The following is a 12,464-nucleotide window of genomic DNA, read 5'->3' as shown; positions in this document are numbered from 1 at the left end:
ATTCCATATTCCATATTCATATTCCTCCATTTCTTGCATATTCATATGCTTATCTATAAGTCCCTCAAAAGCCCCTGTCGTATCTGCCTCCACCACCACCCCTGGCAACGCATTTCAGACTCCTACCACTCTCTGTCTAAAAAATTACCCCTCAAATCTCCTCTGAACCTTTGCCCTCTCACCTTAAATGCATGCCCCCCTAGTCATAGAGCCAGAGTCCAGGGAAAATAGCCCCAGCCTCTTCAGCCTCTTCCTGTAGCTCAAACCATCCAACCCTGGCAACATCTGAAACCTTGAAGTTTCACAACATATTTCTTAAAAGCAGGGAGACCAGAATTGAACGCAGTATTCCAAAAATGTCCTGCACAGCTACAGAATAACCTCCCAATTCCTACATTCAATGCACTGACAAATAAAGGCAAGAATACCAAACACCTTCTTCATATCTCAAGGACTGTGAGAAACATTACATAGGCCAAACTGGAAGAAAACTGGCAATATGGATACATGAACACCTACTAGCCTCCAAGAGACATGACCAATTCTCACTGGTCTCAATATACACGGACGAAGAATGAGATGAATTCGACTGGGACAACACATCCATAACAGTACAAGCCAAACAGAGACATGGAGGCCTGGCATTCCAACCAGAACTCCGTCAACAAACACATTGAACTGGGGGACCCGATATGCAAACCACTGAAAAACAGAATCGGAAGTAATACCAACCACCCCTGCAAACTGAGGCATATAAATAACAAGCGGGACAGAACACCAATGCTTCACCAGAGGCGCACTGACGATGTTACCTAGCAGGGTGACGAAACGTCTGCAAACACACTGGCTTGGCGAGCAAGTATGCAACGTAACCTTCCTCGTTGTCCACTACAGCTCCAATTTTACTGCAATCTGCAAACTTAGTAACCATACCTCCTGCATTTATATAAATGACAAAAAGCAATGGACCCAGCATCAATCTTTGCGGCACACTGCTAGTCATTGGCCTCCAATCTGAGAGACAACTCTCCACCACTACCCTTTGTCTCCTACCTTCAAGCCAATTAGAGAACCAACCATTTGGATATATATGTATTCCATGTGATCTAACCTTGCTAATCAGTCTACCATGAGGAACCTTGTCGAATGCCTTACTGAAGTCCATATAGATCACATCCACCACTCTGCCCTCATCAATCCTTTTTGTTACTTCCTCAAAAAACTCAATCAAGTTAGTGAGACATGATTCCCACACACAAATCCATGTTAACTAGCCCTAATCAGTCCTTGCCTTTCCAAATACATGTACATCCTGTCCTTCAGGATTCCCGCCAACAGTTTGCTCACCAGTCTCTAGTTCCCTGGCTTTTCCTTACAACCTTTCTTAAATAATGGCACAACGTTAGCCAATCTCAAGTCTTCCGGCGCCTCACCTCTGGCTATTGATAGAAATATCTCAGCAAATGACCCATTAATCACTTCCCTAGCTTCCCACAAAGTTCTAGAGTACACCTGATGAAGGTGCCAGGAATTTATCCACCTTTATGCATTTTAAGATGTCCAGCACCTCTTCCTCTGTATTATGGAAACTTGTCAAGATATTGCTATTTATTTCACCAAGTTCTCTAGCTTCTGTGTCCTCTTCCACAGCCGATGCAAAATACATGTTTAGTACCTCACACATCTCCTGTGGTTCCATGCATAGGTGGCCTTTCTGATCTTTGAGGAGCCTTATTCTCTCCCGCTTACTCTTTAGTCCTTAATGTATTTGTAACATTCTTTTGGATTCTCCTTAACCCTACTTACCAAAGCTATCTCATGTTCCCTTTTTGTCGTCCTGATTTTCCTCTTAAGTATACTCCTACTGCCCTTGTACTCCTCTAAGGAATAACTCAATCCCTGCTGTCTATATCTGACCTGCTTTTTCTTGACCAGCACCTCAGTTTCTCTAATCAACCAGCATTCCCTACACCTACCAGCCTTGCCCTTCATCCTAACAAGAACATACTATCCCTGAACTCTCATTATCTCATTTTTGAAGGCTCCCCATTTTCCAGCCACGCCTTTACCTGTGACTATCCACTCCAATTAACTTTTGAAAATTCTTACCTATCAAAATTGGCCTTCCTCCAATTTAGAACTTTACCTTTTAGATTGGGTCTATGCTTTACCATCACTATTTTAAAATTACTAGAATTATGATCACTGGCCACAAAGCGCTCCCCGCCCCCCGACACCTCAGTCACTTGCCCTGCCTTATTTGCCAAGAGAAGGTCAAGTTATGCTCCATCTTGAATAGGTACATCCATACAATTAATAAAAAAAATTTTCTGTTATAAATGTAGTTTCGTGCCTCGTTCTGTGCTTACCTCTCGCCTGTTTGACTTGTTGCTTTTCTGTTAAAATCCCCTTTCATTGCTGCCTTATTGTTCTTACAGAGATAACTGAGATCTCTTTAAAAATTTGCTTCTCAGTTTCCTGCTGACTTTTGCGGGGTCTGTAGTACAATCCCAATAAGGTGATCATTCCTTTCTTATTTCTCACTTCTACCCAAGTAACTTCACTGGATGTATTCACCACAATATCATCCCTAAGTACAGTTGTAATGTTATCCCTGATCAAAAACACCACTCCCTCTCCTCTCTTGCCCCCTTTCTATCCTTCCTATGGCATGTATATGCTGGAACATTAAGCTGCCAGTCCTGTCCATCCCTGAGCCATGTCTCTGTATTAGCTATGATATGCCAGTCCCATGTTCCTGAGTTCATCTGTCTTACCTGTCAGGCCTCTTGCATTGAAATAAATAGTTTAATGTATCAGTCCTACCTGCCGGTCCCTTCTCCTGTAAGAATATTTTGCATCCTCTTAGAGACAACCTTAGCCCTGGCACTAGGGAGGCAGCACACCATTTCGATGTCTTGTTGTCAGCTGCAGAAACGTCTGTCTGTCCCTCTGACTAGAGAATCTCGTATCACAATCAATTGCTTGGAACCTGACATACCCCTCATTACAGTAGAGCCAGTCTCAGTGCCAGAAACTTGGCTGTCAGTGATACGTTCCCCTAAAAGTCCAACATTCCCTATATTTTCCAAAACAGCATACTTGTTTGAGATGGGGATAGCTACAGAAGACTCCTGCACTAACTGCCAACATTAGACATTCCAACCCTGGGAAAAAGATTCTGACTGTCAACCCTATGTATGCATCTCATAATTTTATAGACTTCTATTAAGTGTTCCATCAGCCTCCACTGTTCCAGAGAAATCAAAAAGTTTTTTTTGCCTCTCCTTATAGATGTAATCCAGGCAGCATCTTGGTAAACCTCTCCTGCACTCTCTCCAAAGCCTCCACATCCTTCCTGTAATGTGGCAACCAGAGTTGAACGCTATACTCTTATGTGTGGCCTAACCAAAGTCTTATAAAGCTGCAACATGACATGCTGACTCTTGTACTCAATTCCCCAATTAATAAAGGCAAGCATGCCATCTGCCTTCTTTACCTCCCTCCCTACTGGTATGGCCACTTTCAGGGAGCTATGGACTTGAACCCCAAAATCCCTCTGTACATCAATGCTGTTCAGGGTTCTGCCATTAACTCTATACTTTTCCTTAACATTTCCTTAAATCTGCCGTTTCTCTGCCCATAACTGGAACTGATCTATTTCGTGCTGTATCTTTTGACAACCTTGTACACTATCCACAACTCCACAGATCTTTGTATTGTCTGCAAACTTACTAACCTGCACATTGACATTTTCATCCAAGTCATTTCTATATATCATAAACAACAGAATTCCCAGTACAAATCCCTGTGGGACACCACTAGTCACAGATCTTCAGCCTGAACAACACCTTTCCACCACTACCTTCTGCCTTCTATGGGCAAGTCAATTCTAAATCTAAGCGGCCAAGTCACCGTGAATCCCATGCATCTTAATCTTCTGGATGAGAGGCTGACCAAGGCTGACCCTTCTTTTAAGAGTTGACACAAATGGAGGCCAAGTTATGTATTAACTTTCCATAATAATTCACCAGCCCAAGGAAAGACAGAATCTCCGGTACAGACATGGGAACTGGGGCACCTTTAATAGCCCTCTCTTTATCTTCCTATGGGTGTAACCCAGTCTTGTTGACTCTGTATGATAAGTAGGTCACTTGGGGTGCCTGGAACACACATTTTTCCCTTCTAAGGCGCATGTCCTCCTGGGAGAATTGTCTAAGCACCATGTCCAAGTTCTCCAAGTGCTCTGTATTGGTCTTTCCTGTTATTAGCACGTCATCTAGATAAATGGTAACCCAGAATAGACCTTTTAAAATGTTTCCCATCATCCGCTGAAAAATTACACAGGCTGACGGTACCCCAACTGGTAATCTCGTATGTTGGTACAAATCCTTATGGGTATTAATTGTAGCATACTTCTGGGAATCCTCATCTAACTGCAATTGCAAGTACACATGGCTCATGTCCAGCTTTGTGAAGGACAGACCCCTGCCAGCTTTGTGTAATAATCCTCTATGTAAGGGATTGGGTATTTATCCAGTTGCGACAAACAGTTTACCATTTGTTTAAAAGCCCACAGAGATGAACTGACCCATCAGGCTTCAAAATCGGTATAACTGGTGCTGCCCATTCCGCAGACTGGACTGATTTGATGATTCCTTCGCTTTCCAGCCTTCCAATTTCTGCCTCTTCTTTTGGCTGTAAGGCGCTAGGTCGACCTTGCAGAATCTTGGAATTGCTTCCCGGTCAACATGCAAGGTGGCCTTGGCTGGTTTGATAGTCCTTACATCTTTCTGAAAAACGTCCAGGTATTTAATTCGGACTTCACTCAGGCAGCCATTTTCTAATCATTAAATATTGTGCCAACCTGGGTGAATCTTTGTCAGTCAATTTTGCCCCATCAAGCTTGGGCTCGAGTGTTTTACTATCATCAGTGGTAACTGAACCAGCTGCTTCTCATAAGAGACCAGAATGGAAGTTGTACCCTTAATCTATAAAAGTTGCCTGGTATGGATTCTCAGTATAGCTGAGATCTTGCGCAAACCTAAGTGTTAGAGCCCTGAGTGAATTTTGTTAATGACTGGTTTTGTGTTCACTGAAATGGCCACGCCAGTATCCACCTCCATTAGAACCGGGTGAACACTTAACCAGACATTTATTTTGATTGATTCTGATTTGGATGTTGCTAGCAATTTAACTGTTCCAAATCAGATGTATGTGGACTTTCCAGGGTTGGCTTATGAGTTCTCTTTCTCAATTTAGGTCAAGTAGGACTCCTTTGCTGTCTCAAGTCCACATACTGGTAGCAACTACAATGGCTTGCCAGCCATGACCTGAAGAAAATTTTAACCATTTGGCTGAGGCTTGGCCCTGTTCAGGATATGTCACGAGTGAGGCAATGAAATTGCCTGCAATCAAGTGGTGTTCCCCAAGCTCAGTTGGACTGGTGAGGATGTGAACTTCCATTGGAATACTCTGCAACTCATATGCTCCACTTGCCGTATTTTCCAAATGACAAAACCAGTTGTGGTGCCTGTTTGAAATCTAGTTGGGCTTCAACTATTAGACGCTTTTGCATGGTTATATCGTTAATCTCACATACCAAATTTTCTTTTAGCATCTTATTAAGAGTTAAACTAAAGTCACATGCCTCTGCTAGTTGTATTAACCTCATCAAAAATCCCAGTATGGATTTCCCTAGTTTTGGAATTGCCAAGTAAAATTGATAGCGTTTCAGAATTAGAGGAGGTTTGGAGTCATAATATTCCTTAGCTAAATTCATCACCTCTTGAAAGGTATCATCAGGACAGATGTGACAGAGATTCCCGTAGTGTAATCTTGGCAGGCTTCAATGGTGGTGCCTTTAACTCTTCCCTCTATATTGATTCAGGAATCAGGGACACCGCTGCACCCATTTCCACTTCCATCTTTACTGTCTTCCCCTCTAATTTGGGAAGAACTCAGAAACAATCAGCTTTGCCCCATACGAACAGGATGCTTAACTGAAATTCTGCTGACTCTAGGCCTTCTGCTTCTCCCGCAGACCCGGCTGACTCTCGGTCTAGCCCTTGGCCGGTGGCATGTACTTTATGCTTTGTCCTCTGAATTGTCTCCTGTAGACATCCTTTCTCTCAATACAGCCAACTTGCTTGCTCCTGCTTCTCGAGTTGAACACTTTGATTCCTTGTGGCCACTCTTGCCATATTTGGTAGCATTCTACGGTTGGTAAAACACTGCTGAGTATCTGCTACTTTATATACCCGGGCATCATCACTCAACTGTGTTGCTTTGCTGGCAACCAACTGCATCGAGGTAGCAATTTTGAAAATTGCCTTAAAACCAGGTCTCTCCCTGCTAGCAGCTTCTATTGGATGGCTTTGTGTCAGAGACCACAAACCAAATGATCCCTAAGGCATCTTAGAAGAACCCTCCAAATTCGCAATGTTCTGTTAACCTCTTTAAAGGAGCCACAAATTGGGCAATGGACTTTCTTTTGTACTGTACCCATTTAGAAAAATGGAAATGTTCTGTGATTATCAGTGGCTTTGATGCAAAATAACTTTCAAAATACTTTGCATAGTTCTTGCTATATCTTCTCTGCAGGTTTATCTGGTTGCATCAGATGTCTTAAAATCGCAAAAGTCTTGTTTCCAATTATATTCAAGAAAACCGGTTCCATTATGTCTTCAGACACTTGTTGACCTTTAAAACTTTCGGTGTCCCTCGGTGAACACTTTCTGTGACAGCTGCTTCCCCATCAACTGCATTAGCATAACATTCTTCCCTGGCATCAAGAGCAGCCCATATGCCCTTGCGACCGCTCTTCATGATGACTTTGGTAAGGTCCCAGGTGGATACTGCCCTCTTCAGCCATCAGCCAAGGCCCAAGTCCCCGCACGAACACCAGTCTCAGTCCACTCCCCGGTGCATACCATACATCAGCTGTAGCCCAAGTCCCCTCACAACCATTTCCATCAATGTTACTTCCACAATCCCGTGCCATTTTCAAAGGCTGGGTAACATCCTTCCTCCCAAAAGGAAACAGCATTCGCGCACAGTTTGTGGTACCGAACCCACTCTCGTCGCCAGTTATTATGTTTATGATTTACATTAGTAGAACATGAGGTAGATGGAGGGAAAACTTGAACAAGAAATACTTTATTGTAGATCTCTCAGCTCCCCAGTTGTTTTTTCAGGCTGCATCTCCTAGCTCCCATATCTGGGTCACCTGACCCGCTGTCTTAAAGGTCTTAAACCCACACATAACCAACTACATACTTAACAAGTACAACCTTTCTGAGGCACAGCAATCAAAACAAAAGCAGTTTTTTAGACAGAGTTCTGTGCAATTGAAGCTTTACTTTCTCACTTTTAAATTCCGAACCCTTCAAACTAAAGGCCAATGTTGTGTTAGCCTTTTTTATTACTTTTCATAGCTGTGTACCTAGCTTTTAATGATTTTCTAAATGGTCACTGAAATACCCTTGTTCTTTTCAGCTGCTTGTTTCTCACCATTGAAAGAATATTGATGTATAAATGTGATCTTCCAGAGAAATTTAGCATTGAAAGAACTAAAAAGAAACTTGTAATTCCTTTGTGCTCTTTAATAGTGCAATGGTCAACATGTTTGCTGCACATACTTGTGATTGCTAGCTTAGCAGAGACGTAAACGCCTTTAAAATAAATAGTTTGTTAACTTCATTAAATTAACAAACAGGAACTGAATGCAATATATATTAAGGAGCAATCTCAAAAGAATTGGAATCCTCAAATATTTTAAACCACATCGATTTACCTCACTGAAATAAACTTCATTAATTAAAATACATATAAAAGAATTATTAGAATACCACAATAACCTTAAAGAAGATGACTGTAGCCGCCACAAACACTCCGATGCTCTGAAACAAATCTCCAATAACGTGCACAAAGGCCGCTCTCACACTGGTGTTGCCCAGATGACCTTGTTGGGAAGAATTTTCATCAACTGTGCTGCTTTCTAACTCCTCGTAGCCAAATGGGCGGCCATGGCTGTGGGAAGGGTTTGATTGATGAAGTATGACAGCCATTCTGCAACACAAATAATTATGGTGACAAAACTTAAAAAATTTCTTTTTTATTTTCAAAGACTTTGGTGGATTAAATTTAAGCTACCTCAGCATTTGTAGCTTTCATATCCTACAAATAATTTCAACAATATGTCAAATTCAAAGGCTGTTGTATCACAAACATGAGCCATTCGTATGTTACATGATTTTGATAATTTGAGACATCGTAGCAGTGTTGATCTTATGAAGTAAGATTTGCTATGTCATTTGTTTAATTAATTCTGTTGAATCATTTTTATGGCATTTATCGATATTTTGTTACTATTAAAATATAGTTACTAGTCTCATACATCTGTATCCCACTCATAGTGTTCATTAAGTAATTAAGTAATTGGTTAAATCATATTTAAACAGGATTTATGTTCTGAAACATTTAAGTAATTGTGCCCGCTTTGGTAGTTTTTGCGTACTGCAACCTCCTGTTACTTCTCATGCATGACTGAACCTGACCTACTTTCTGGCCATTGCAGCAGATCCTGTTGAAGTTGCAATGGAAGTGGAATAGTGATGGATTTGTGGCAGTGGGAAGTGGGGAGGGGTGTTGCATGTTCTTAATTGCAATACACTCAGACTGGTAGACATTTACAGCACAGAAGGAGGCCATTTGGCCGATCGATCTGCACTAGTCAACAAAGATCTGACTGCACTAATCCCATGTTACAGCTCTTGGCTTATAGGCCTGGAGGCTATGTCTATGCAGGTGAATATCAAAATACTGCTTTGGTATTACAAGAGTTTCTGATCCAACCACCCTTTCAGGCAATAAGTTTAGACAATGGGTAAAAAGCCTCCTCTCCTCAATTTTCCTCTTAGCCTTGTACCTCACCTAAAATCTATGCCCCTACTAATGGGAAGAATATCCCGCCATGTCCCTGTCTGTGCTCCTCATAATCTTACACACCTCGGCGAGTTTTCCTCTCAACTTTTGCTGCATCAAAGGAAAATAATCCCAGCCTTTTCAATCTTTCCTCAAATGTCAGACCCTCCAGCCAAACAGCATCTTGAAAAGTCCACTCTACATCTTTTTTCGTGTAATCACATTCTTCCTGTAGTGCAGAAAGCAGAAGTGCATGGAGTATTTTGTTTCATACAATTCCAGCATAACCTCTCTGCTCTCGCATTCTATGCCTTGGCTAAAAAGGCAAGTAACCAAATGTCTTCTTAACCTCTAATCTACTTGCCTTCAGGGATCTGAGGATATGCACATCAAGGTCGCTCTGATCTTCAGACTTTACAAGATCCTACCACTCATGATGTCATCCCTTGCTTTGTTAGTCCTCCCTCACACTTTCCAGGTTGAATTCCATTTGCCACTGCTGTACCCAGCTGTCTAATCAGTTGATATCCTCCTGCTATATAGCTATCCACCTCATTACTTATCACCTTACCAATTTTTGTGTCACCCTCAAATTTCTTGATCATGAACCCTACATTTAAGTCCCAATTAGTAATGTACACCAAAAACAGCACTGAGCCCTGCAGAACTCCACAGGAAACAGACTTGTAATCACAAAATCATCTGTCTACTCTCATCTTCTGCTTCCTGCCTTTCAGCCAATTTTGGATCGAACATGTCACTTTGCCTTGGATTCCATGGGCTCTTGTTTTTTGACCAGTCAGACCTGAATGACTTTATCAAAAGCCATGTTAAGGATCACATAGACCACATCAAATGCATTACCCTTCTTCCCTTAACAAACCTATGTTGACTAACCCTGATTAACACAAGTCTCTCCAAGTATGGATATATTCAGTCTCAGAATTCTTCCTAATAACTTTGCCAGCGCCAAGATTAGACTGTAATTTCCTGATCTATCCCTTTCTTTTTTTATTAGTGGGATAATGTTCACAGGCCTTTGGCACCTTACTTCTCATGAGCGAGCATCTGAAAATTATTGCCAGTACCTCCTTTGCTTCCTTCAACAATCAGCCTGGGATACATCTTATCCAGACCTGTTTGATCTATCCACTTTTAAGGATGCTAATCCCATTAACATCTCTTCTCTCTCTCTCCTAATTTCTTCTAATACTTCATAGTCCTCTACCCTGGCATGGGTCATTCTTTTCCATTTTGAGAAAACTCAAAATATTCAGTGAGGACTGTGCACATATCTTTTGGGTCCTCACACAGATTACTTCTATGGTCCATATGGGCCTTGCACTTTCCCTAGTTATTTATATATTTATATATATATATTTTAAAAATAACTTTGGGTTTTCCTTTATTCTATCTTCCAGTACTCCCTCAAGAAATGTAAGCAAAAAATTCCAAGAAAATTAAAAATTAGCAAACTTCAAATAACAAAGAATGCTTTCTGAGTAATGAAGACCAAAAGGAAGGGTGTAACCTAAAATGTCAACTTTCCTGCTCCTCTGATGCTGCCTGATCTGCTGTGTTCCTCTAGCTCGACACTATTGACCAAAACACTTTAGAACTCTTCCCTCACAGATAATTATGCAGTTTGTTATAATCAACCTTCACATCTAAAGGAACAAATCATTATCAGATGGTGAGTTCTTTGGACATTACCTGTACACCTTACTGGAACTTGCATGATGTGGGGCTCAACTGAGATATAAAGGAAATGAAGGTCTGTGTTTCACCCTGACCTGTGTTGTAAGAGTTGGTCTCACTACAAACACTAATACTGGACACAACCTTTCAGACTGAGGAGAACAAGAGGAAAAATAAAACAGGGTTGCAATTCCTGATTCCTGCTCTTACAAGAGCTTAGAGGTGCATGTCAGATACAGAGAGGTTAGGCTTTTTGAAATAAACTTGTAATATTATTTTGTTCCATATGAAGAAAAGGTGATGCTCTAGGGTTCTTAAGCACGTATGGAACCATGCTCCAACATGAATCTGCAATTTTATTTTAAAGGGAAGGAAAAAGTTACATTTATTAGCTGATTATTTTTTATATTGTTAGCCAGTATGTGATTGTAGTTGGCTTCCCATGTCTTTAAAAACCACAAGCATAATCTGTTCTTTTTTGAAAAACAGAAGGAATCAATATAAAGATAAATTTATGTAAAAACAGAACAATTCAATTTCATACCGTAACCTAGATATAGAGTCTACATTTAAGAATGTAACAATTTTAAAAAGTGCAGAATTTGGCCAAAAGACCCCTATAGTGTTCTCCGCTATAGATGTTCAGTAAAATTGTGGCTGAACTTGATGTCAACTTCACTTTCCTAAATTTTCCCCATGCTCACTGATTCACTTCAATTCCAAAACTCATTCAATCTCAGCCCTGAACAGAAAATTTGATAACTGAGCAGCCACCATAAGCAGAGAATTTTGACTCTGTCTGTGAAAAAAATTCTTCTCCCAGTCCAAAATGGTCAACCCCTTACTCTGAAATGTTCTCTTTAGTTCAGCACTCCAGCTGCGCTTTATAACTTGTCAAGGCCTCTTATGGTCATAGGTGTTTCAATTGCTGCTGTTAACAAACTTAATGTAAATCTTGTTGAAATTCTGAAATCAAACATTATTTGTGTGATTAAGTGCTCACATACATTTGTATTGCTTACATGATATTGACTCCTACTGCACACCCAGAAGTTATAAGCATTACATGGCTTTCAATCTCAAAGTCTTTGCTGATCAGTCGCTGGATAGCAAGGTAAACCAACACTGCTGTTACTGCCCAAATTGACAGTACGGAAAGAAGAGCCCCTAGAATCTCTGTGACGAAGAAAACAGAAATTAGAGCAAAGCACTTCTAAAATCATTGTACAGATCCCTACTGTTTTCACTTTCAGATTCCCAGCCAAAAAAAGGGACAAGATTATAAAATGTCTACTGCACCTTGAAGTTTATCTCAGAAACATTCATTCTGATAATTTAACAATAAAAATCTATAAGATAGACCATTTTAGCATGATGTCAACCTAATCATTTTTATTAGTTGAAGTAGAAAATCACAGCACATTAAAAATAGAAACCTATTAGTCTGTAAGGTCCATGCTAGCTCTTTGAAAAGGCCTGCTTAATTTCACATTTCCACTTTTTGTCCTTAACCCAGTTAATTCTTCATCCTCAAGTACATGTCTAAAATTGTTTTAATCGAATTTATGGGATCAGTTTCCACCACTTTTTCAGCTATTGTGCTCCAAATCCCAATTACTCTGAGTGAAAACAGTTGATTTTTGCCAATGAGTTTTCATGTTAGGAGCAATACTAGTTATGGTGCCAACCCCTGGTTGAAATTACATGGGTACTAAACAAATGAGGAAGCATACAGTAGTCACAGCCAAGAATAAAAATTTGAGATCCAACAACATCCAGTTGTAAATAAATTACTGAGATAACAAGGTATAGAGCTGGATGAACAGAGCAGGCCAAGCAGC

At 40.7% G+C, this 12,464-nt stretch overlaps 1 protein-coding gene across 1 annotated transcript in view; it reads right to left on the bottom strand.

Annotated features, from left to right (window-relative positions):
* The window catches only part of slc30a2 (solute carrier family 30 member 2), an 82,200-nt gene that overhangs the window by 13,749 nt on the left and 55,987 nt on the right, over window positions 1-12,464 (bottom strand). Inside the window, exons 4-5 of the mRNA XM_048597213.1 lie at window positions 11,646-11,799; window positions 7,860-8,070 (exon numbers count right to left, since the gene is read on the bottom strand). Of these exons, the coding sequence (XP_048453170.1) occupies window positions 7,860-8,070; window positions 11,646-11,799 (365 nt within the window). The remainder of the gene's footprint in view (window positions 1-7,859; window positions 8,071-11,645; window positions 11,800-12,464) is intronic.

This window comes from Rhincodon typus, chromosome 5, assembly GCF_021869965.1.
Source record: "Rhincodon typus isolate 14 chromosome 5, sRhiTyp1.1, whole genome shotgun sequence".
Classification (NCBI taxonomy): domain Eukaryota; kingdom Metazoa; phylum Chordata; class Chondrichthyes; order Orectolobiformes; family Rhincodontidae; genus Rhincodon; species Rhincodon typus.
Note: the sequence above shows the minus strand (reverse complement) of the source record. Positions and strands in the feature narration are given on the sequence as shown.